General features: G+C 40.1%; 1 protein-coding gene across 4 annotated transcripts in view; it reads left to right on the plus strand.

Annotated features, from left to right (window-relative positions):
- Positions 1-26,570, plus strand: part of ATXN10 (ataxin 10) — a 96,890-nt gene that overhangs the window by 36,778 nt on the left and 33,542 nt on the right. For 3 of the 4 annotated variants that reach the window (XM_042050688.1, XM_042050691.1, XM_042050689.1), the window contains 4 exons: positions 1,247-1,327; positions 8,026-8,191; positions 11,897-12,005; positions 13,758-13,927. In XM_042050688.1, the coding sequence (XP_041906622.1) occupies positions 1,247-1,327; positions 8,026-8,191; positions 11,897-12,005; positions 13,758-13,927 (526 nt within the window). The remainder of the gene's footprint in view (positions 1-1,246; positions 1,328-8,025; positions 8,192-11,896; positions 12,006-13,757; positions 13,928-26,570) is intronic. The other variant, XM_042050690.1, reaches the window with a different exon arrangement.

A 26,570-nucleotide genomic window follows, 5' to 3' on the forward strand; every position in this document is an offset into this window, starting at 1 on the left:
ACTTGACTTGTAATTATTGTAGCCTAGATAAGCTACTTTCAAAATGCATTGTTTCATTTGTGTGTACCTGTGCAGCATAAATATCACTGCTAGTGCTCCTAGGGATGTGATTTCAAGAGCTAAATACTTTTACCTACTTTGTTTTTTTCCCATAATGCTGGGAGTATGACTTTGGGTTGAAATTAAATGACCGTCACCTGCTGTGGACTGCTGTGGATGGTGCTTGGGAAAGCAAACGGTGTAAATACTAGCATTAGCACAAGACCAGGCTAACCATATTTTCCAGAGAAGTATTAAGAAGAAAGAACGAGCCGTTGCCAGTTTTGGATAGATTGTTTTTGAAAGAGACTCTTTTTTGAGGAAGGTTGGTATCATAGATACCTCACAACACTTTGGTGAAGAGAAAGAGGGAACCAGTGGCCGGTTTGTCGACTTCTGGTCATTTGTTGGTCTTTTTGTATTCCAGACAGAAACTCTGAATATGGTGTGAGAAAGGGAAGGTGGTGAAAGGAAGAAAAAAGCTTGATAATTTATTACAAAATATACTTCACTGTATTTCAACTGGCAAGATCCTTGTGTTAAAGTTGGGGGTATCTTGTGCAGGGCTGGGAGTTGAACTGGATGATCTTTGTGGGTCCCTTCCAGCCCATGAGATACTATGATTCCATATCTACCTGCCTTGTAAAACAAGGACTTAGAACTGGTTCTCAGCTTAGGTCTCTTATTACACAAGGAGGGTATGTTTTTGAAGCTGAGAAAAGGACTTTGCTGCCTTGCATCTGACAAAGAACTTCCCATTTGCTTTGATGCTTTGTTAGATTGCCTTTTTTAAAGAAAAATTAATATATTATTTGGGTACTTTTTTGACTGTTTGGGCTTACTAATGGTGTTGTGATGAATAGCATAATAATTTTCAATCTTAAATTTTGGCTTTTTGCTTAGATGCGTAAACAGTGGATGAGCATTTTATTGTTTGAATTGTGCTGTATCTAACTGGCCTAATACTCCAGCCAGCTTTCCTTCAGACATGTGAGTAAAAGTGTGCTGAATTGATGAGTAATGGTCGTCGCTCTGTTAGGAAAAAAACTGCAGGACAGTGTGCAATTATTTTGTGACGATTTGTATCTATTAGCAAGTAGGACCAAAACCGCAACACATGTTCATCTACAAGTAGAACTAACTTTGGAGTTAGTTGTGGATACTGCTTTTACAGCACCAGTAAGACTTTCTTTTTCTTTTCCTTCAGGTTCCTGATTTTTACAGAGCATTTGCTGAAATGTCCAGAGCTGGTAAAAGCCCTCTATGCCAAACTGAGCAATCAAGAAAGGTAACCCCAAAACCAATGCGGCTTTTAGTATTTAGCATTCCATATAGAGTATCCTGTTCACATGATTGAAAAACCGCATGGTTTCATAGTTGGCACAAAATCTCTAAATACATGTTTCTATGTCAGTAATGGTTTTAAATTGGTTGGTTAACATTACAGCTTAGCCACAACTGGCAGTGATTTATGTAGGGTTGCAGAATCCAGGTTGGCGCCATTACTCAGTAAAGAAATACTTCACACAAAAAAAGGACAGGATTTCATGCCTGGGTCTTGATTTCATAAGAGCACCACACCCTGCAGAGTTTTACAGCTCAATTAGAAATATCCTCAGCTCTTCATACTTCTGTTATTTCAAGAAATTAAGGGGAAGCCTTTATGAAAGATGGAAGTGTGTCTCGTACTGGTTAGCAGAACCTACAAACCACAGATGAGCAGATGCCCATGACTACTTAATATTTAATATTTCCACTGTTGAAAAGCTTCAACAAACCTTCACCTTGAAGAAGTATTGATAGTTTTCCTTCAAGTGTTTGAGTAAATGTGTACTGAATTGATGGCAAATGGCCACTGCTTTAATGGAAAAATGCTCATTGCTTTAATAGAGAATTGAAGAAGAATAAAAAAGATATTTTGTTAAGACAATCAAATTTGGGGAAACACTGCTAGAATTCTACAGCTCCTCCAACTGCTTGAAGATTTTATGGTCTCATTTATGTGTTTAACATGCCTACTTTGTTCCGCATCCCCCCAGGGCAGGTGCAAGTTCTTCTGTAGTTTTTGCAGGTGAAAGGCAAAGCACTAAACAAAACAATGCCTTAATGCGTTTTTTTCTGTGTTTTGTGTTGTTTCCAGTGTTACCACAGGCAAGGGATCAGACACTGATCAGAGATTATAAAAAAACTAAAGGGATGTCAGACAATGAAAGAATATGCATTGGGTTTGCACCGTAAATAAAATATCATTATTATATAGGAATGAGATGGGATGGGAATGGAATGGTAAGGAGGGAAATACTGTTTTCCTCCATAATTCAGGATGACCAAATGGGAGCAAATCCGAGCTATGTGCTTAATGTACCAGGAGGTAGGTGCTGCATAACGGTTTTAAGTGAATGAGCTAGACTGAATTCTTTTGGGGAATATCATAATGACAGTTTGCATGTTTTCATAATGCCTTTGAGGATAGCCAGGGCTGGGTTAGGATGTTCAGTTGTACTTAAAGCAGCAGGTGTAATCAGTTTTAGAAAGGTCGCAGCATACTATAGATGGTGATCGGATTCCTCACCTCAAAGGCTTTTGGTGTAGGCATGATATAGATGATTACAGGTGGGATCACTAGTTAGAGCATATCTGCTGAATTTATTATCAATCCCATGAGTTCTGCCAGTCAAGGAAGCTCCATTAAGTTTTTCAGAGACATAATTGCAGTACAGTGTGTTATGAATTTGACACTGCTTAATTTACTGACAAACATATGGAAGTGCTGTAGAAATAATCTTTTTCCATCTGAGCTATGGAAGAAAACCCTGCCTTGGCATCTTCCTAGGCAGTGTTAGTGTATTTAAGAATGCATTCTTATGAGATACATGAAGAGACAAATCCAATTCAGATAAAAACATTTTGACTGTCATGAGCTGGAGAAAAAGGTAGCCATAAACCCCAAAGCACAGGGAATTCATTGTTTCAAAATGAGATGAGGAGTCTTCACTGCAAACATTGCTGTGTTGGGTGTCCAGTGAGGCTGACCAAGTCCTATAAATGAAGAATGGATAGATGTGGTATTGAGGCTTCTGGGGAAGGCAACTGGAGCTCATGAATATTTCGTAGCCCTCAGTTACAGTATTCTCTATCATGCACATTAAATACAGGTAGTTTAAATGTATTTGCTGAAATGAAATGAGCTGTGCTGAGGAGGTTTGCAAATATACCCATTAGTGGTGACTCCCAAAGCTGGCAGTTGCCTGGGATACCCAGAGTGTACGTGGCTCAGTAACCACAGTTATTCACACTATTCACAGTATTTGCACTATTCAAAGTATTTTCTGTAGTTGAAATCCAGTGCATTTGTGTTACAGTGGCCATGGTGCCTGCCTTGAAGCAGTCCTTGTACAAGTTGATCAGGAATTTGAATTTTCAATTAAAATGAAATTCCTGACTTCTGGACAACTTTCTCTTTCATTTCCAAACAAATATAATGTGTTGTGTGTCTGAGTGTGCAAATGGCCTGAAATAAATCCTGTGTTAATGTGATCAGATTTTTAGTGGTATTCTGGCCTGGAGAAGTGCATGGTGTTGTGACAATGCCTGCTTGCCTGCTGGTTCTCTTGAAGGGATTATTGCAGAAGGATATGACCATTGAGCTAAAAGAGTGTAGGTTCTTGAATTCTTTGCCAGATTTGAGATGTCCCTGCACATGTGTGCAGGTATTTGGCAGAAGTAATTAGAAAAAGCCTGGTTTGCGTTCATCCAAGTTCGCCTTGAACATGGACACTGAAAGTTCATGCCTTGATTGTATTTATTACATTATAAAATCTTCAAAAGTGAGTACATCTGTTGTTGTCCCTTTTAAGAAGGGGTTTTGCTTTGATTCACAGCATGAAAAAGTGCAGCTGAAGAGCTTCACGTATTTTTAAGATGCTCAAGTACTTGCATCTCTAGGTTTGATTTTAGTCTTGTCAGGTGGAGTGTCCTTGGTGAAGGATGCAGCCATTGATGGAATTGCCTGCCAGGAAATGGGCACTCAAGTCCTGTAAGCAGCACCACTTCTCGCTAATGCTCAACTACAGGGCTGCCAGTGTCAGCACTTGGGACAGTTTTGTTCCTGGCAGTGCTCACAGACACAAAGTAACTGAAGGTAGCACTGAACTACAGTTGCTCACAAATTTGCCAGTTTTCATTTAATATGATTCTTGCAAGTATTGTTTGAAGATGAAAGAAGTCAAAGTTTTGAGGAAGGGCCTAATTTGTCTCATGGAACCATTGCTGTCAGGGAAGTGTTTCAGGAAGCAGAAGCCTAAGTCACAGAGGAAGAATGTCCCAAGTGTCTGGCACTTGCTAAGAGGTTATAAACAAAGCACACTTGATGAAAACACTTGTTCGATGCTAAGAAAATCAATAGAATTTTACACTACTAGTTTTAGGCTTAGTGAGGCAGCATTTTATTGTGTAATAATGAGCTTTCAGATTTAAATTGCCCTTGAGTTCTGTGGTTTATTTGCAGGCTGTAGGAGACAGAAGTTTGTTTTACTGATGACTGCAAATACCTTATAGTGGTTGTTCTAAGTTTATGCCAATTTAGTCAGCTTCAGGAAGAGCTGGTTTAAATTTGGCTGGGGATAAAAAAACTGGAAGAGATTCACAAAAGGTCTTCCTCAGTGGTGCCTAAAGAAAAGAAAGATGACATGGCATGATTATTTCCAAACAGAAGTGTAATTGTAAATATAATACACATATTTGAGATATTGAACTGAGTGTTACAAAAATTCAACTGGTACTAGCAGTTGTCATATTTGTTGTATTTAGCTGCAGGGCAAACAAGTAGGAAGAAACGCTGTCATTTGAATGGCTGAACAATTGTGAGATCATTTAAAAGAAATGGGCAAATTGCATTGTCTGGGAGAACTAACTTGGAAAAATTAGGGTGAGTTTTGGAAGAAAACTGAGAGAAACAATAGAAGAAAGGAATGTAAGGGAACTTGCACCAGAACAAAGCACATTGCTCTCAGGAAACTATTAGCTGAATGGCAAGACTTGCTTGAAATTCAGGGGAAGATAGGCATGTCCTGAATGACTGTGCCTGGAAGAAAACTCAGGAAGACAATTTGACTTGAATGCCTAAAGAGACCAGAAAACTTCAAAAGAAATTACATTCAGGTGGTGTTTTAATATCACTCCTGTTTCTCTGGAAGGAATACAGTTGTTGAAAAAGACATTCATTCATATTGCAAGGGGAAGAGTAGTTCCAGAAGATTTCCCCATTGGCAGCCATCTAATCTATTTAATAGGATTTATGGAAGTGTGGTGACTCTCCAGTTTGTTTACAAAAGGATTGCTTGTCAGTTTTAAACATTTATTATTTGGATTTTTGGTGCAAGAAGCGCTGACTAGAATCCTGTCAAGCAGAAGATAGTATCTGTTTTGGGTTTGCATGGCCAGGCTTTGGTAGTGGGGGGGTTACAGGGATGGCTTCTGTGAGAAGCTGCTGGAAGCTTCCTCCATGTCCGGCAGAGCCAATCCCTGGCAGCTCCAAAGATGGACGTGCCACTGGTCAAGGCTGGGCCAATTAGAAATGGTGGTAACGACTCTGTGATAGCATATTTAACAAGAAAGGAAAACTAAAGGTCATTGTGCAGTTGTAATTGTGGCCAGAGAAGAGTGGGGTGAGAATGTGAGAGAAACAACTCTGCAGGCACCGAGGTCAGTGAAGAAGGAGGAGGTGTTCCAGGCACCAAAACTGGGATTCCTCTGCAGCCCATGGTGCAGCCCATGGTGAGGCAGCTGTGCCCCTGCAGCCCATGGAGATCCATGGGGATGCAGCCTGTGGAGGAGACCCATGCCAGAGCAGGGGGATGCCTGAGAGGCGGCTGTGACCCCGTGGGAGGCCTGAGGAGAGAGGGGCCCCTTCTGGAGCAGTCTGTAGGGTGAGCCACACTGCAGCAGTTTGAAGGGGACTTTCATCCACAGGATGAACTCACATTGCAGCAGCTTGCAGGGATCTGTTGCTCGTGAGATGGACTCACGCTGGAGAAGTTCATGGAGAACTGTCTCCTGTGGGAGGGACCCCATGGTGCAGCAGGGGATGACTCCTTTCCCTGAGTAGCAGGAGAAACAGCGGGTGATGAACTGACCGTAACTCCCATTCCCTGTCTCCTTGTGCTGCTGGGGTAGGAGGTAAAGCTGGGACAGATGGAGGAGTGGGAGGAAGGTGTTTTTAAGGTTTTATTTTACTTCTCATTATTCTGCTCTGATTTTGTTAGTAATAAATTTAAGTTATATATCTAATTTCGAGCCTGTTTTGCCCATGAGAGTATTTGATGAGTGATCTCTCATGGCCTTTATCTAAACCCATGAACCCTTCGTGAAGTTTTCTCTCCCCTGTCCAGCTAATGGGGCAGGGGAGGGATGTGAGAGAGTGGCTTTGGTGGGTGCCTAGCATCTGGCCAGGGTCATCCCATTGCAGTATTGGAATAATTCTGTGTTCATCAAGTCTGTGACCAGCCTGTATTCTTAGCTGAGCATATGCTTGAAAGACTCTAAACTTGGTGAAAACTGATATGTCAAGTCTAGCTCTGTGTTGGGGGTGAATGACAGATCTGTGGGCTTAGGTTTTATGTGGGATGCCAAATGGGAAAGCCTTTGGTCAGTGCAGGGTGTTGGGGAGCTGGACTCTGCTCATTTGGAGATGGGCAGGGTGCACCCAGCTGTAACCTGCAGAACAAACAGAATGCGAGCAGAGCCTGAGAGAGGCTGCTCCAGCCTCCTGTCCAGAGTCTGCCCTTAGCCGAATGTGCCGGCAGCATGTGCTGCCATGTTGAAAAAGCTTTTTGTCCTCCTTCAGATAATAGTTTAATGCAGCTGTATTAATGACATTGAGAATTGAGTTTAGCAAGGACTAAGTAGCTGTTTTGTGATTAATAGAGGTGGGTTCTTGGAGGTTAAAAAAGCAGTGACTGAGCTTTTTCCATAGAAAAGGATATTTCGCTTCCTCTTCTGACAAGCTGCTTGGTAAATGTAAAAGAAAAAGCATTTGAACTATTCCACATGTTTAAATGTCCGTCCTTCCATTTGAATTTCAAATATTTCAGTGAAAGAAAAGCCTGAGCCGGCTTTTGAATTCATTCAATAAACAGTGTCCTTTCAAGTTGAGAGAATGACAGTGAGACTTCACCAGTCCCTGTGCGCTGGACTGGAGCAGGGAGCTGTAGGAGGGCCTCTGCCATGTCCAAGTCCTACTTCCACAAAATACTTCCAGTTTGCCCTGACAACATAAAAGGACATTGGAAATAAAATTAAATTAAAGCTGTTAAAAAACCGAACCCAAGTAGATTTCATACAGCAGCTTCATTATGTATCTACTTACTTGCCAGCTTAATACATCCAATATCTCTGACTGGGTACATGAGTGATTAACTTGGATTTGCTTAGTCCGTCTAGTAACAGTTATAAAATGACTGTAAAGAACAGAGTATGCACATCAATGTTTATTTTCCCTCTTTGTGCTCAGAATTGCTTTGGGGTTGTGGGGGAGAGTTAGTGTAAGGGCTGTGAGCAAGTCCAGGGCTGTGAAAACCGGTGTTTTTCAAACAGAAGCTGTCAAATAGTCTGTGCTTATTTTGCTATGCTTAACAACAGCTTTTAAGAGCTGGTTTACTGGAAATTTTAGACATAGGGAATATGCAATCTCAGTAATGTTTTGTTAGGACATAAGAAATTATGAATTGAAATAGACTTGAGAAAAATATTGAGAAAAATGACTGTCTGGCCAGATTGTATTAACTGAATGACGAATTAAATTAATTCTGTACAGAAAAAAACCAGCAGACAGAAACTGATTGCCAATATTCATGAGACTTGTTAATTTTTAAAAATCCTCTGTTACTAGCATGATAATTTTTTGTATAATTTTAAACTACTGCTTATTCTACTGATAATTCTATGTGGCTCAGGGAATCTGACTAACAAGTTGTTTTCTGTCTCCAGAGTTACTTTGTTGGAGCTGATGATGGTGAAAGTAAGTGACAAGAACTCAGTTATCAGTGAAGAAATGAATGTGTTTGTTAGACATGCTGAATTCCTTGCAGTCTGTTTCCAAGAGAACTGTGGAGCTGTGCTCAAGTTAACTGCTGCAGCAGATGCAGAAGATGAGGTATGACTGATAACCATTTAAGTACTAGAATTTGAAGTGATGAATCCTCACTGCCACTGTTGCCCAAGGGGGCATACATAACAGTATCTTTCCAGTTTATGTCGGGAAAGCAGTGGCAGAGCACACTGTAGAGTCTGTAGGGCAGCAGCCAACTTTTGCTTTTAGTTTGAGGATGGCAAAGGATATTGTACTTTGAAATAAGTCTGCTGCATTGTTAAATATTTCAAAATTTTAAAAATGTTAAACTCATCACATATTTGGATATTTTATTATCTTACTGAGGATCACTTCTATAATTTATTTGAATTGTGAACTGTAATTTATTCAAATTTAGAAGGACATGTAGTGACAGGACAAGGTGGCTTCACACTGACAGAGAGTAAAGATAGATTATATGTTAGGAAGAAATTCTTCCCTGTGAGGTGGTGAGGCTCTGGCACAGGTTGTCCAGAGAAGCTGTGGATGCTCCATCCCTGAAAGTGTCCAAGGCCAGACTGGACAGGGCATGGAGCAACCTGTGATAGTGGGAGGTGTCCCTGCCCAAGGCCCTGGATGGGCTTTAAGGTCCCTTCCAACTCAGACCATGACCCTGAGATGAGCTCAGTTGGTCAGAGCATGGTGCTGAGAGCACCAAGGTTGTGGGTTTGACCCCCCCATATGGGCCGTTCACTTAAGAGTTGGACTTGGTGAGCTGGATGTGGTGAAAGCCACATCATTGCGGCTACCTTTCAGCTCAGGATATTTTGTGATTCTATGATGATCCTATGATTCAAATATAAATCAAAATAAAAACATTTATTCTGTTCATAGATGGGAAGCAGTAATATGCATGTAGTCAGAATAATTTTATTATTAATACAAAATTAATGTGCAATAGTTTAATTTCTAGAAACTCTAGAGAAGAAGTGTCATAAATAATTTATTATCAAAGTAAAAAACCATGTATCTTAAATGCTTTTATTTGATAGTCTTAAAAAGTGTTGTACTTGCTGTTTTGGTTTTTTTTTTGTTTAAATAGACATGAGAATTTTAAAAGTATGTTGAGTGGTGTTATGAAAAAATACTGTAAATCGCTTTAAGGGGTGGTGGTGGTTGGATGTGTTAATAAAACCAAAACACAAACCAACAAGCACACAATCTCTTCTTACCTGTCCAAGAAACACAGCCTCCCCCCACTGCCCCAACTGTTTAGTCTAAGTTATGTCAGATAACTTAATTGACTCCTTCTGGAAAAGGTACTAACTTGGAAGTGAGAGGACGTACATTGAAACAATTCCATCTTTACTTTTTTTCCTCTGACCTCCTTTTTTGTTTTTTTATGCTTTGTGGTTACTTTCCAAACCACTTTCTGTGGTTTCAGTTCATGGAAAAAACCCCCTTTTGTTTGCACCCACCAGAAGGAGATCTCTGTCCAACCAGAAGGTGCTGGGACAGCAGTATTCTGAGTATTACTGCATAACTTGCCCTGCTTGACACTGACTTCTTATTCTTCTCTGACATAAACAAGATGTATGATAAGTTGAGTATCACTGGTGGGAAAATGGGGCTCATTGAATGAACAAAAAATTTAAGTCGTAATAGGTGAATAAATGGAGGGCAATATGTGTACATGCATGTCTGTGTATACGTTTGTTCACAACATATGCTTGCCATGGGAAAAGAGAAATGCCAGCCTAAATTCATAAAACTATTTATTTTCTTACAAGTAATTATAAAGAATTGCACCAATTTCTCTGCAATTGTATAAATATTTTAGGTTTTGTGTAGCAGTTTTACTTAGCTGCAAAAAATGCAGTTGTGCATGTGGAATCTGTCATTAAAAATGCTTTAGGCAACATCTGTGATACTCAGCTAGGTTTTGCCTGGCCTTTTCTGTGGCCCACGAGCCAAGTGCCTTGCTCAGGCCATGTCAGTAGTAGTAAGCTGCCTTAGACTCCAGAACTCTGAGGCCACATTTGAAAACTTTTGAGAGCAGTCCTTGGACTGGCCTGACTTCCAGGATGTTGTATGGGTGTCCCATCCACTGTTTAATTTGTTATTCGTAGACACTGCTTTGTTTCTGTAAGGAACATCAGGTCTTGTAGCTTGCATCTTAAACCCATGAGAAGCTAATCATATGCTTTTGCAGTGCTTAAACCAATGTTTAAAATAGTATTTCCATTCGAAGCCTGACTTGAGCATCACTTTGCTTGCACTAACTTTCAACCATACTTGAAAAATAAAACCATTCCCTGGACTTAGTGCATCTCTTTATAAGGAACATATTTTTTGCATCTCGCTCAAAATATGTTTATTTAAAAAGTCGTCAGTTATTTCCTTATTTACTTTTCTTATATCCATATCAAGTTGTCTTTCAGAGTTCAAACTGTTTTGGGTTTTGAACTTCAAAAGGAAGTATTTTCATTTACTGCCTTTCTTTTGTACAGGTAGAGGGAAAAAAAAAAACCCGAGTTGGAAAGTTAGCAGCAGGGAAGGAGGAATTTTTTGAACTTAGCAAGTTCAAAATACATGAGAATTTGGGAGTTCTTTTATGGTTTTTAAATAATCTGTTCCTCTTAAAAATTGTAAAAAGCTGTTTACTGTCTCTGAAATACAGTTGGGGTATTCTTACTTTGTAACAGGATAATGGCCGATGTATTTAGAGTCTGCCTGTGTGCTGATGAAAGCAGCTTATTGAATAATTCAGGGCAAGACTTGCTCTTTCCTACACCTGTACGGGTCAAAAAATGAAAATACAGCTTTAGTACCTGGACCCTGTAGCAATTTGATGTTTTCAAGGAGCAACAAATGAATATAATTGTACTACTTAATTACTGAACACTATAGTTGATGATTTGAATTACATTGTGTTGATTATACGGATCCAAAATATTACACTGTTGGTAAGTAAACCTTTTTTTTTCCTGAACCAGACAGGGCAGGAATAGTTACTGTGACCAAAGTCTGAGCCTTTTCATGGCTACTTGCAGTTTATGTACCACACCGTGAGTGGGATCATCTTGCAGTCACAGCCTGGCTCTTGAGCAATATGTGGTGTTCCAGATTTTGTCATGTGCTCTTAAGGTATTTTCTGTAAGTGCCTGATTGTCATTATAAGCAGGACCAACATATTCTGTGAGAAAAAAATAGTTCTTTGGCTGAATAAATAGTATGCAAATGAAATTGTGTGCCTTTTACCTAACCAAAATGCTGCATCTCTGATCGCTGTCCTATTTACCCAAGAATAATGTAAATTCTCACAGCCAGAGTTCGTTTGACCACAGAACTTTACAGAATTCCTGCGGATAACAAATTGGTGTCTTGCAGGCGGTGTTTGTGTCTTTAAAGTGGAACACTCCGACTGAATAAACTCAAAGAAAACATTTATACAGAAATAATTTTCTCAGCTAGTAATTTTCTGTATTTCTGCTTTTGGAAGCTACTGTGTTTTTGTTAAAATTTTATCCCTTATGGCTCTGTTTTGGTTTCCCCATGATTTTTCGGGCAGCTATAACACTAACTGTAGAAAAGAAATTATTGCAATCTAATACATCATTGTTATTTTAGAAAGTTGCCCTAATTTTATATAAATTTAGTCTTGGCAGTTTGGAAGACCTGCACAAAACCTGAGGAGCTGAGAGTTCCTGTTCCCTGTTTACACTTCGGGGTTTATATTTTTTTGATATCCTTCATAAGCCATTTTCAGAAATACAGTTTTCATTCCAGGAAGCACTGGTGACAATTCGTCTTCTCGATGTTCTTTGTGAAATGACCTCAAACAATGGCCAGCTGGAACATCTGCAGGCATTCCCTGGTTTGCTTGAAACAGCTATAGGTGAGTGATCAACCACAAGGCTTAACTGTTGGTGCTCTGTGAATGAAAACATGTTTTTCACAACTGGTGGTAATTATAATTCTGACCTTTGAATAAGATAAATAAATAGGAGATGGAGTTAATCTGCATTTTCAAATATTTGATTTGTTCCTGGAAATTTTCTGCTTCCCCACTTTTTCTGTTGGCCTGTGTTGCCCAACAGAGCCTCGGTTCAAGTACCAGCAATGCTCTTTTCTTACGGAAAGAGTGGTGCAAGGGACAGCTGCTTCCTATGTTCTTCCATTGGCTGAATGCGTGGAAGAATTTCTTCAAGAAGTAGAAAAAGGACTTTTCCTCCATGCCTATTCCCTTCTGTTTCCCAAATTTCTGAAATGTAAATGCAGTTTGAATGTTATTAACCAAATTCAGTGACTTTTAAAGGTCAGCTTTAAAGAAGCTAAGAAACAGCAAGGGAAGGACTGTACACAAAGAAAATTATGCCAAGATGTTCCAGAGATGCTCAGGGAGGAAGGAGGGGGGTACATACCATGACCTGTGCTTTTTTAAATCTTAGAAATTTGAAACTGAGGTACGCCACCATATTGTGAAAAAACTATAAAAGTTTGTGTATTTTTAAGAAAAATAGGTAAAAATTAAAAAATAAAAAGGCTGAAACAGCTGTTCATGGTGACTCTTTTGAGATGTTTGGAGGGTCGTTCCTGTAAAAAAGCCCAAACAAGCAAATAACCAAATAAAGAAAATACCTCCAGCAGCAACAAAAGAATAACTTAAAAGGCAACAAAACCTCTATTTTTGGTGACGGGTTCCTAGATTTATGACTTACAGTAAGATGACTAACAACAGGATTTATTTTGTGCATGTGTGTGTGTTAAGGAAACTTAAAGTTCATCAGAGGGATGGAGCAGCTCTGCTGTGAGGAAAGGCTGAGACAATTGGGATTGTTGAGCCAGGAGAAGAGAAGCTTCAGGGAGAACAAATTGTGGCCTTCCAGTACCTGAAGGGAGCCTATGGGAAAGATGGAGGGAGGCTATTGACAAGGGCCTGCTGTGACAGGACAAGAGGAATGGCTTCAAACTGCTAGAGAGTAGGGTTAGATTGTGAGGGTGGTGAGGCCCTGGCACAGGTTGCCTAGAAAAGCTGTGGCTGCCCCATCCCTGGAAGTGTTCAAGATCAGGTTGGACAGGGCTTGGAGCAACCTGAGATAGTGGAAGGTGTCCCTGCCTGTGGCAGAGGGGTCAAGACGAGATGATCTTTAAAGTCCTTTCTAACCCAGACTATTCTGTAATTCTATGTACTTGAAATTTCTTGTCATGCTACAGTGCCAGGAACAGGCCGAAGAAGACAGGAAAAAGTGATTCTGTGGTTAGTGTGCATTGCTGTGACAAATTCAAACTACAGGAAGTTTTCTAAAAATCTTGGTTTTAGTAATATATTTATGGTGCCAAAATTCTCAACAGCCTACAAATTTTGACTCTTTAGGTGGAGATCGATAGCAGCAGCCTTCAGCTTTCATGTCTGAACTATGTAAGGGTGTAAAAAGTACACAAAAATGCCTTCTGACATTGGGCTGGTCTTTTGTGGTTGGTTATATTAGCACAAATCACACAATGGAGTAAACTTTCAAAGTTCTTTGACATGATGCTGAATATCTGAAATCATACTGCTTAGCTTTGAACTCAAAAATTAATAGTAAAGTTCTGTGCCAAGTGAGACTAATTTTCTCACAGTAATACATTGAAATGTTTTCTTTAGATACCCTGAGATTAACTCACCTTGCTGGGAAACAGGCTGTAAATATTTTCACTGCCACACATGCTGTGGCAGGGCAGGAAGAAATTTCACATCCAGCCGTGGGTTTCAAATCTCATCTCATTCGTTTGATTGGAAATCTGTGTTACAAGAATAAGGAAAACCAAGACAAGGTGAGCTTATACATTTTTCTGTCAGAACTCTGATGTGTAAACAGATGCTTGACTGTAAGGTAACTGATGGAATATATTGTTGGTCTAGAAATTGATTTGTAAATTGTAAAATTGATTGTGTAAAGGAAGCAATTTTTTTTGGTATCTTTGAATTACTATCAGAATTATGCTGACTTTCTAATAACAATGTAATGTTTGCCTACCTTTTGTTTCAGCCCTGTAGAATGCAAGCCAGTGCCTAATTCCTTTGTGGTTTTCACTTTTGCACTTTCTTTGTAAAAGAAAATTCTCAAACTAAATTTCAATTTCACTTTAAAGGGAAATGGATGTGAATTGTTGCATGAACTTAATTTTAAATCTTTGAATTAGTCTCTAATGCTTTTTCTCCCTTTTTCATATAACTTTAAAAATGCAGGTCTGCCTTTATCAAATCACTTGAAACCTCTTGTCTTATAATTCTTATATAGAAAATAAGTTTTGGTTCCACAGTGGGAAAAAAGAGGAAATAACAGCAAGCTTTAAATATTAAAATTTTTTTCTTTGCGTGATAAAAGATGTGGCTTTCCTGCAGGATTTGTTAGACTAACTTAGTTTCAGCAAGAAAAACACTTCCAAAAGTGTCTTTGACAAATTTTAGTAGTATGGGAATGATCTTCCACTTCCCCATTCATATTAAGAGTTTGTAATCAAAGTTTTTAGTATGTCTGAAAAGTATTATGAATACTATTAATCACTCTTGCTTAGCTGTGTCTCTGACCCATTATGATGTAATATATGTTTGTGGAAGTGAAATACATTTTTGTGGAATACCTAATGATAGTGGAGGGGAGGGGGTTGCTATCATTTTGAAAGGGTTGATTTAGAGCTTATTGTCTTTCTTGCTGGGATTTTCAAAGACCCCTGGAGCAATTAAGCATGCAGGCTTAATGTTTTAAATGGAAGTTGGGTATTAATTTGCTATAAACTGCCCAAAAATATTATTGCCTTATGCGGTCTTGAAAATTATTTAGATTCTTGTGTGTGATGTCATGGAACATTATTTAAGTGCCATTGAAACTTCAGAAATGCCAATTGTGTCATATCCTGTTTGCATCTCTAGTTTATTTCATGTATTTAAATTGGTTCAAATACATGCACTTGCCATTTGTAAGGCAGTTTTCATACATAAAAGCATTCTTGTGAGGATGGGACTAGCAGCTGCTATGATTGCACAGATAGAAGAGTTTCGAGATAAGAGTTAGTTGTTCAAAGTGGTGCATGGCTCAGATTTAGGACTGGGTTCCCACCTCTCTTCAGACTTGTATCTCACAGTATAGGTCTGATTTTATATCTGTTATTGGGTTTGCACAGAGTTTGCTGTCTGTATTCAATCAAAAGCAATGTAAAAAGGGTAGACTGTGGGGTTTATGTAACAAGCCAAGTGACCAGTGTGTGTGAGAGACCTTGGGCTTTGCCAGTGGCTGCTGCTCTCGTGTGGCTTACAGTGGGAACTGTAGGCATGGGCTGGGGGAGGGGCTTTCTCTTGGGACAGCCAGAATGGGCTGATGTCCTGGATGGACAGCTCCTGGACGCCTTGCAGGAGAAGGCTGCTCAGCAGGAAAAGCCTGGAAACAGCCTTACCAAGGGCTCTCCAACAGCACTCCTAGAATTCAGGCTCTTGAATGAACAGAGGTTTTCATACTTCTTTTCTCTAATATTTTTCCATAATTTCCAGTCCCAGTAGAGCTCTTTCCCCAGTAACAATGCTAATGCATTGGTAAATGGAGTAATAGCACACTGCTGATAATAAATAATAGAAAAATATAGCCCCTATTTTTGTAATAGGGACTATATATATAGGGAAGAATATATAATTGGATGAGAAGGTTGTGTGGAGACTTCATAGCAGCCTTCCATCATCTCAAGGAGGCCTACAGGGAAGTCAGGGAGGAACTCTTTATCAGGAACCATGGTGACAGGGAGAGGTCAAGGGGGAATGGCTTCAAACTGACAGCGAGTAGGTTTAGGTGAGAAATTAGGAAGAAATTCTTGGCTGTGAGGATAGTGAGGCCCTGGCACATGTTTCCCAGAGAAGTTGTGAATGCTCCATCCCTGGAAGTGGCCAAGGCCAGACTGGACAGGGCTTGGAGCAACCTGGTATAGTGGAAGATGTCCCTGCCCGTGGCAGGGGCCTTGGAACATTATCATCATCTCTAAGGTCTATTCCAACCCAGGTAATTCTGTGATTTTATTCTACAAATCTGTAATATAACCTTAGTGCTTGATGTTGGTTTGCCTGACTTGTTCTGGAAACAAAAGCAGTCCCCAAAGACCTGGGGCTTGAATGGTGACTTGGGCCAAGCTCAGCATGGAACAGAGTTGGATGACAGCCTCCAGGAGCTCTTTCCTGAGTCAAGCGACACCCAGGCTACTTGTCCTCTTGGGTGTGGGTCCTGAGCCAGCCTGTGTCTCCTGCAGTGTGTGTTTCTCCAAGTTCAGTGGGGCAGGTCAACTGCACGGGGTCTTGGTAACAGAGCTAAAGCCACAGACTATCGAAGGATTATAATTGCTCTGCAAAGGCTGCTTTTCCATCTCTGTTCATGGTCTCCACCTGCTAGAGGAACAATAATTGCAGGGGATTAGTGCACTGGTTTGTTGGCAGTGGGGAAAAATCTTGTAATGCTTTGGAACAGAGAGATATCCTACTAGCACTTTATTGCTTCTTCACTTTAAAATCAGTCTTTGCTTTTAGAATGCATTCTTTAGCTTGTACTCTGTTAGCATTAGGAATGCATTCTTTTCATCTTTCCTTCCGCTGTTGTGATAGGTTCTTAAGATTCAAGGGAGTGGGCAGACCTGTAAGCAGTTACTAGCATGGGTCTTGCCGGGCTTGCTCCCCCTTTGCGTGTTTTGCAGGGCTGGATGGGTTGGTATTTTTAAGATAAAACATTCCCTTTGGACTGACCAGCACTGGGTCCCTTCATATCCTGAGTTGCATTCGCTCTTGAAGAGGAGAGAACAACAAGTAAAAGTGCTGTACTTGGGATGCCAAGGGGTGAGCTCGCTCTGTGTTGGACCTGCCAAGGTGACAGATGTGCAGTTCCTTTCTTTTTTCCTTCTGTGTAGGAGGAAGAGCTGTCAAGAGTTACTGTCATACATGTGGGGCAGTCCTCTGTCTTGTGTTGTGTTATGTCTCCTTCACAAAGATGTATTGTATGTTTTTATTAAATACACTGGAAGGAATGAGGCGGGTTCTCAGGCTGAGCAAGGAGTGGAGGTTTTGGCCGGTAGGTGATGAATGAAGCCAGCAGAAGGAAAAAGTGAAAATTCCTCCATATTCATGTCATCTTGTTAGACTTGCCTTCTAAACACCTCACTTTTATCATCCAGATAGTATTGATACTGGTTTCTTGGGAGGAGGCTTTAGATACTTCTTTTCCAGTCTCACTTTCAGAGCTATGAAATGATGGATTCATTTAGCTCATTCTGCTGTTTTAGTATAGTAGAACTGTTTAATAAAGAGTAAAACTTACAAAAGAAACCTAATGAATGAATTATAGAGGACAAAATTCTTTATTGTAGAAATGAAATGAATACAAAATAGGTCACAGCAGTTAATTTGCACTCTTATTTCTGTATTCCTTTACAAGAATCATATACATGGAAGGGGAGATGACTGATCTCTGCCTTATTGTGACACCTAGTGCTGCTCTGCACAACCCTATTTCCTGTCCCTAAAGCTGCCAAGGATATTTTAGGTACTATAGATGCCAATGAACCCAACGTCCTAATCTTGGAATCTGTGTTTCTTTGGTAAAGCTGTTCTGTTGTTCATATAGGGGGAAAAAATTAAATACGTAGTTGCCTTTGGTACTGGCACCTTCTTACCTAGGTAGAGTCACTCTAAAGAGATGAACAATTTATGAGGGATAATTTTTTTCATGTGCCTGTATTTATTTGAGGTGGCAGTAGTGCTTTCTCTAATGCTGTAATACTGGGTTTTATGAATGCAGAGATGAGAAAAGGAAGTCTTCTGGGAGAAAAGGGTAAAGAAAAAAGCTTCTACTGTTAAAATTGATCTTAATAAAAGCAGCAAGTAAAACATCTGGATACTGTTTGTTGTGTTTAACTTAGATTTTATATATATCTATATATATTTATATCTAAGCCAAATTATTTTATATGAGACTGGCTTCCTAATTTGAAGACTGTTCTGCCTGAAAATACGAACAAGATTGTTTGGAATTCAGTTTTCCATTCCTTTTTTTCACGGGGCAAGATGTGCAATGAATCCACTTAGCAAAAGGTGCTAACATCCATAGATCAAACTGTGACCACCCAGCTCCTCAACTTAATCATCTTGCTGTGGTGATTTTAAAATAGAAAAACTCAAATTAAAGACACATGCTTTGTTTTTGCAGAATGACAGATTGGTTTGGGGTGGAAGGCACCTCAAAGACCATCTTGTTTCACCCCTGCCATGGGCAGGGACACCTTCCACTGTCCCAGGTTGCTCCAAGCCCTGTCCAACCTGGCCTGGAACACTTCCAGGGATGGGCAGCCACAGCTTCTCTGGGCAACCTGTGCCAGGGCCTCACCACCCTCACAGGGAAGAATGCCTTCACAATACCTAATCTAAACTTACCCTCTTTTGGTTTGAAGCCATTCCCCTTAACCTTTCCCTACACTAAATTATTTAGCAAATGGCTCTTCCTCTCCTAAGGTTTTTAGAAAAACTCCAGGAGCTTATCTGTTATTCTTCTTTGGGATTAGTGTAACTTTTTGAAAATAATTACATTCTTCCTGGCATAGGAGGATTTGAAATTACTTGCAATGAAGATCATCCCACATTTAACTGCATATGCTGTTGAGAGGCGGTGGGGGCAGAAGTAAAGCTCTTGGATTTCTTAATTAGAAACCTACGTCATTGTGATTATTATATTTTCCTAATGTTAAAAAGAACCCTGAAATTGAAGAAGGATTCTTGGTTTACAGTTGAACAAAAGAGGGAGCCTTTTGGACCTGGATGCTCTGAAGTGGAGCTCCTGCACACCTATGCAAAATTCTGCATGGTTCTGCTGGTTGGGTGGGGCAGTTCTCATGTAGCTCTCTGTATGTTTTAATGCTTTGCTAGATAAGGACAAAACATTCAGGGTGTTGCAGGACTGAGCTCTATAACTGGTGAGTTTTGTCTGGGTATAGCACTTGTGAAAGTCAGCAGGAAAGCTGAAAGTGGACCTTCTGACAGAAGTCCTTTTAAAAGCTGGGGTTTTGCTGTGGAGATGGGGGCTCTACTTAACTAATACAGAAATACACCAAGTAGCAGAGCGTCTGTGGCTCAGGAGTGTTTCAGAGTATCTGTTGGGACATATAAGGGAACTGTCTCAAGTCCTGGTCCCATGTTGTTTTTATGTTAGCCTTCAGCTCTGTTGAAATCATGAATCCTTAATGAAGTGCTAAGATTTCCATCAAAGCATAGAGACTGGTAAACAAAAGAGAATCAGGCACTCTCTAAGGGGCAGGACAATATGAGTAATAAAGGGTTGGTGTGAAGTTTTTGCCTTGAGGTCAGAGATGAATGCATAGTGCAGTATTGTTTGTAAAGCGATGGATTATTTTTGTAACAATGTGACTCATTTGTCCTTAGGAAATAATACAAAACTTTATTCTGTTTTGCTGCCCCTTTAGCAGCAACAAGTTAATGTTCCCTCTTGCCCTGCTCCTATTCCCTCTTCTGCTCCTCCAGCTGTTGACAGCTGATACAGCTGATCCATTGTAACTTGCTTGGTTTGGCCAATTTCACTTGAAACCTTGATCGTACAAAGTATGGAAAGTTTTCTCTTGCAAGGAACTGAGATACACTTAGGTATGGACAAAGTTTCCTCGTAATTTTAGTAGTGCGTAAACTATTTTTTTGTTTTGTCTAAACAGCTTCCATTTGCTATTTATATGTCACACTACATAGACACACCTTCACGTATCAGCTGTCTGGATATCCTCAGTGATTAGGAGAAGGCTGACATACTTCTCTTTAGTCTATTATTGGCCTGCTTCATGCAGAGGGTTGCCAAAATTACCATCAAACAGGTAAAGGGGCATAAGGATCAATCTGTATGTTAATGTGTTCTCATGAATCACAGGCTGAAACTTTGACCAAACCTTGAATAAACATAAATGTAAACTCTGTTGGCTTCTGACAATGTGAATATGTCTGTAAAGAATGATTTCATTGCAACATACATTTGCCAATAGGAAGAACAGAACTTGGGTATTTTGGTGTTAGAGATTCTGGGGGAAAGGTTATTGTTGTGAAGTTGATAGTATTTTACATTAAGATATTGGATTGCTCTAGAAATGAAATTAATTGCTTTGATTTATAGTGGAGGGGAAGATAGAAAAGAGTAAGATGACTAGCACGTTCCAAATTAAAACAAGCTGGCTCTGTATGCATTTCCAAACAGTCAGTACCAACTTGTAGGCTTCTTGGCTTCCTTTTGACTCTGAGTGTTGGTGGGTTTTTTTGAACCCTCTTTGGTGTTGAATCTTATCGTCATAGTGGTACAGTACAGGACTCCGGCTCTTTTTAAAGGAAAATTTGGCACACCAGTGTCAAAAAGCCATTTCCAGACCCTTTTCAGCACTTACCTAAGTGTTGAAACTGCATCTGTAGCATTGCTATTTAATGTGACTATTGAAGATGTAAAATATTCATTTTCCTAGACAAAAATCTAAAAATAAGGTAATTGACCTTTATATGGAAGAGTTCTCAAGAGGTTTCTGCAACTCCTTTCCTGGTCCAGTGGGCTGAGTAGTAGCTACCTTACTTGTGGTAACTACTTCAAACATGAATTAAGCTTGGTATTTATGAAAGGGTTTTATACTGTTGCTCTTTCCTTTCTTCAGCTTGGTTTCAAATGAGTCTGTAGGGCGTGGGTTATTAAAATTCTAGTAGCTTGAGAAATATTCTGAGATATTCGCAGATTTTTTGTTGTTCCCTGTATCATACTCAGTTAAGTGAACAGCTCCGTATCAACTAAAAACATTTCTTGCTAGTTCACTAGGTGGTGAAGAACTGAATTTGTTTGGAGTACACAATGTTAGAAAAACTTACTAAAATAACACCTTCTGATGTGGTTAAGGTAATATTTTTTTGAAAGAGGTTCAGAAGATCTAATGTACCCTGTATTGCAGGAAGGGAGTTATCTGAGGTTCCTGGGGTTTGCCAGTGGTATAGATTGCTGGAAGCAGGATCCCCATGTGTGGAAGAATATCTACCTTTCCGAATATTCTTTCTCTGGCTCAGATCTGAGCTGTTAATCCAAATTCTTCCCACTTTTGCTGGTGTCAGATACAAGTGACATATTTTCCAGTACTACAACAAGAAGTGTCATCAGTTTTCTATGTTGTTTTTCATTGTTCTAACCTCAACATGAACTGAGTTCCCCCATCTTCTCTGAATTGCCATCCTGCATACAATCTCTTCAGGGTGTTTTGTTTATTGGGTTTTGGGGGTTTTTTAAAGCTGCACCAGACTTCACAATGGGCTGATGTTATAATGCTGTGAGTGTTGAATGCAACTCTTTTGATTTACAACTTTCTCCTCTTTCCACTTAAAAGAGGTTGTGTTTGCTGTTAATTACCTTGAGAGGCACAGGAATCATTCATCTTTTCTTCTGTTTCCTGAGAAGTGACTCAGTTTTGGTTACTGTGAGATATTAAAGTTTCTCAGCTTGTATTTTTATGACAATCCTGGAGTTTATAGGAACCAGCAGAAACAAACAAAAAAAAAGATGATTTTCTTTGAAGTGTTGAGATTTGGCCATCACTGCTTCTAATGTTGCTCAGTTCACATTTTGGAATAAAATAGTTTCATGGAGGAAATAATGAAGCAGGACGTGTGAAAGACTACATTTTGTGGTGAATTTACTGCAGTAACTTGGTTTTAGTGGCACACTGTGCTGCATTCAGGTCGAGGAGGACACCAAGGAGACTTTGAGTGAAGGCTTGTGCAAGGGGTGGTGGAAGAGCCCTTCCCAGTGATCAGCAAGCTGGATGCTGAGCACATGCCACTGAATCCTGATACTAACTTTCCCACCAAAATCAGAGAAGCACTGAGCAAGACAGAACCTCACAATATGCTACCAGTTTCAGTTTCACCACAGTGGGGTTCAGTTATTGACTCCCTCCCCTATGACAGCCATTATCAGGTTCAGTAGAGGTGTGATGTTGTGCAGGCTTCAGCCCAGCTTTGCCTTATCAAAAACCAGCTGTCAACCTTCAGTTCTCTCTGCCTGTGTGCCCCTGAACCAGTCTGAATTCTCTTACCACCCCTGAAAATTAGAATCATAGAATAGAATCTCCTGAGGTAGAAGGGACCCACAAGTATCATCCAGACCAACTCCTGGCCCTGCGCAGGCACCCCAGCAACCCCACCCTGTGCCTGAGAGCATTGTCCAAAAACTCCTGGAGCTCTGGCAGCCTTGGGGGTGTGAATGCTGCCCTGGGGAGCCTGTTCAGTGCCCCACCACCCTCTGGGGGAAAAATATTTTACTAATATCCAACCTAAACCTCCTCTGACACAGCTCCAGCCATTAATTGTTTTCTAAAACTCCTGTTGAAGGAGGTGAGGCCATATCAGAGCACCTAGTCTTCGGAGAAAGACCAAGCATTTGATTTTATTAGGATTTTTTTCCATTTCTCCTGTTTTCTTTCATGTCTTTGGGAGGAGCCAGAAAGTATAGTGACAGTCATCTGCAGATTTGAATTTCTGCCGTTGGGTGATGCTGTTTGTTCTAAATTGTAGCCCTGCAGGATTCTGCTTCTTGCTCTTCAGCATGGCAATGCTTGAGCCAAGCTTGGTCATGCCTGTGCCCAAAGGACTGGTCTCATTTTTAAAGAGGCAGGGGATGAGGTTGCACCTGCCCATTCAGCTCTTATTTGCAGAACTCCATTCAGTTATCTTTTCTGCTTGAAATGTGGGCTCTGCAAAGAGCCCCGATGTTATAAGAGGATTGCAATAATATAAAAATAAGTGGTGATCACTTTTTGCATGTTTTTATAAACTTATTTAATCTGCCTGCTATCCACAGCCAGTGATTGGAAGAAACCTACTTAGCTTTTTATGTAAGCAGTGGTAGAACAGATGACAAGAGAAGAACTTGTAGTCTTTAAGGAGATTTTAGAAAAATATCTTCAGTTCTTGCATTGTTTAAGGACTTCATAAATATTCAAGATCTTCTGCCTGTGTTGTGAGAGAGACAGACTTAATATTCCTTTTACAGTCTATTGATATCTTTAGTGTGCTAACTCACATTAACTGTGCTCTTTGAAAACCTTCTATTCTTTAACCAAAAAAGCTCAGTATTTCCATCAAGAAGTGACAAAGAATTGCCTCATTCATGAGCATTTAAATGTTTAAAGCTGTGAGTCTCCAAGTTCGCCTCATAATTGCAGTCAATCAGACTTGTTCAGATTGTTATGGCAGAAGTGGTTCGCTGGAAGGATTTCAAAGGAACGTTGACCAAAGATCTCATAAAGACATTGGAAAAACAATTGGGTTTTAGTTCCTTGAATGGAGTATGGCCTATATTTAGATATTGTAGCAGTGGGAGCAAGATCGAAGTATGTCAAGTCATCTCTATGCTGAAAATCAGATCACCAAGAAGATACTGAATTAATCCTCTGCTGTTTGTGAAATGCAGAATGAGCTAGATCAGCAAAAGCCAAGATGATGGCTTGATTGTATGTATTAAGATTTAGTTAATTAAAGCCTGCTAGCAAGATTCCTTCCATCTTGCCCTGAAGCATTTCCAGTGGATAACACCACAAGACTGATTGCTTCCATCACATATGCTGACACTAAACTCTTCTCTAAGGAAAGAGAAACCTGTGCCACCAGTGTGATTTTCCTTCTTGCTCATAAGGATGTCACTCAGTGGGGCAAGGGGACGCACTTAGTGATAACCACTGTATATTCAGGTTCCCACAGGCTTAGCCTGAGGGAGACTAAGGGAGCAGACAACGGCTTGGCACATGTGTTTATCCACCTTTCAGGACTGATAGAGGCTCCCATGGACTTCGCTTGGAAAAAGAAAGTGATAATACATTGTATGCCCAAACAATCCCTGTCTACAAGACTGATTCCCTAAATGTTCACATACATCCTCACAGTCTGGAATTCCAAAATGCCCTTTGTCATTACTGATTGAGGATTGAGTGAAAACAAATGTCTGTGTGTGTATTGGGTCTGACTGAGGAAAATTTCACAGCCCTCACAGTGCTGTGCTTTGCATTAGTAGCTGGATGGGTGTTGATAACAGAGTAGTGTTTTGGCTACTGCCGAGCAGCGCTGTCCCTCTGACACTCCTTCCCCCATCAAAGGGATGGGAGTGGGCAAGATCCTGGGAGGGGACACAACAAGGCCAGCTGACCCAAATTAGCCAAAGGGATATCCAATACCATATGAATTCAGCTCAGATATATAAAGCTAAGGGAGAGAGGAGGAAGGGGTGGGGGGGGGCATTCATGATTCCTCAGCGTTTGCCTCCTGGAGAAACCATTCCGCGTGCTGAAGCCCGGCTTGCTGCGAAGTGTCCGGACATTGCTGCTAATGGGAAGTAGAGACTGACTTTTTTTTTTCTTTAGCTTATGTGTGCACAGAATTGTGCTTCTTTCTTTCTTTCACTGTAATAACACTGTCTTATCTCACCCTGCTGGTTGTTCTCCATCTTATTCTCTCCCTTGTCCCATTGGGAAAGGGACTGATAGAGTGACTTAGTGGGCACCTGGCACCGAGCCAAGGTCAACCCACTACAGTGTGCTAGTTCCAAATGGGTGTAGAACTCTTGGCAGTTGTGATACATTGATAAGGAATGGTTTTGACCAAAGTCATTCTTCACAAGGTAAAGCAGGATTAAATTTCAATATAATAATTAATGTGGAGTCATTCTGGTTGGTTATCACAAATGTCCTCTGAGGAGGAAAATAGTGATCTGAGGAGGGAGAGAAGAAAGCTCTGTCTGATTTTATTTGCACTTGCTTTTCTGTCAAAATTGTGTTCTTGTCTTACTGTTCTCATTTATGAAATGGAATATTTCCCGTAACTGAAGAATAGGTAAATTGATAATTAATAGAAGTTAGATATTTTGGGATCTACTTGCTGTATGATTTCATATATATGTATATATAGGCATGTGTGTATAATTTATATGTGTAGATACGTGCATCTGTGTAGATATGTAATATAAAAATATATACATGAATACAAATATATAATATATACTTGAAAGAGAAGTGTAGCCAGCAGGTTAAGAGAGTTGGTTCTTCCCCTCTACTCTGCTCTGGTGAGACCCCCAGCTATAGCATGGCCTTCCAGTACCTGAAGGGAGCTGACAAGAAGAATGGAGGGAGACTATTTACCAGGGCCTGGAGTGACAGGACAAGGGGGAATGGCTTCACACTGACAGAGGGCAGGATTAGATGGGATATTGGGAAGAAGCTTTTCACTGTGAGGGTGGTGAGACCCTGGCACAGGCTGCCCAGAGAATCTGTGGCTGCCCCTTCCCTGGAAGTGTTCCAGGCCAGGTTGGATGGGGCTTGGAGCAACCTGGTGTAGTGGAAGGTGTCAGGGGATGTGGACAAGATGATCTTTAAAGGTCCCTTCCACACCATACCAGTCTGTGATTCAATGTACATACATACGTATGTAAGTGCATACACACACACGAACTTATCGGGTGCCTCAGTGTACCCTCCAGGAGGGTTTCTCTGGATAAAATTGAGAACTAATTGTATTATACATCTTTGATTTATGATCTTCCCAGAAGCAGTGTTCAAATTGTATTACGCAAATATACTGTGAAAGAGATTCTCAAATATGAGCCTAATTACTCTTTTGATTAAGAATCATAACTCTTGTTCCGTTCCTGGGAGAAAAGTTGCACTACTGAATTAAAAAAAAAATACCATAAATATTTTCTATGTACCTTGTTGGGTCATTTTTTCATTACTGGCTAGATGATGTCTTTTGGCATCTCTTAATGAACTTTGTTTAAAAATGAGTTCTGGCACAGTCTTACTGATGTGAACAGGAGGAAAGGAAAAAACACTGATACTCGAAAGTAGGACAAAATTGTATGAACATACATTGTATGAATTTAGAGGTTGAAAACTCTTCCTTTTCAAGCCAGCAGTACTTTGAAGAGTACAAGTAGAAGAATGTACAAGTCTCAAATGGTGTGTGTACCCCAGGATGTGATTTAGGTAACAATACAAATGCTGGGAATGACAATCCCCTGATGACGGTTTCCTGTGGAACAGCACCTGCAGCCCAGGCGATCTGTGTGCAGTATGAATGGGTATAACCAAGGCTGGTGCAGTATTCTGGTTTCAGTTTCATTATGCATTCTGCTTGTCTAACTTAAAAAATATAATTTTGTTGCTTTTAAGTATAACAAAAAATTTAGATTGTTTACTGCCTCTAAAGTAAAAATAGCCAGTGTGCTTCATTTCAGTCAAGTAATTTTTGAGGTTATATGTGCAATATTTCAGGTTGCTTTAATATTTTTACATTATTACAATCTGACTGATATTTGAAGTGAAATATTGAAACTGGCCAGGTTGGACAGGACTTGGAGCAACGTTCATGGCAGGGAGTGGCATGAGA

The sequence above is a fragment of the Corvus kubaryi genome, unplaced genomic scaffold (genome assembly GCF_017639235.1).
Source record: "Corvus kubaryi isolate FWS band 111438036 unplaced genomic scaffold, C.kubaryi_AGA036_p1.0 74, whole genome shotgun sequence".
Lineage (NCBI taxonomy): Eukaryota > Metazoa > Chordata > Aves > Passeriformes > Corvidae > Corvus > Corvus kubaryi.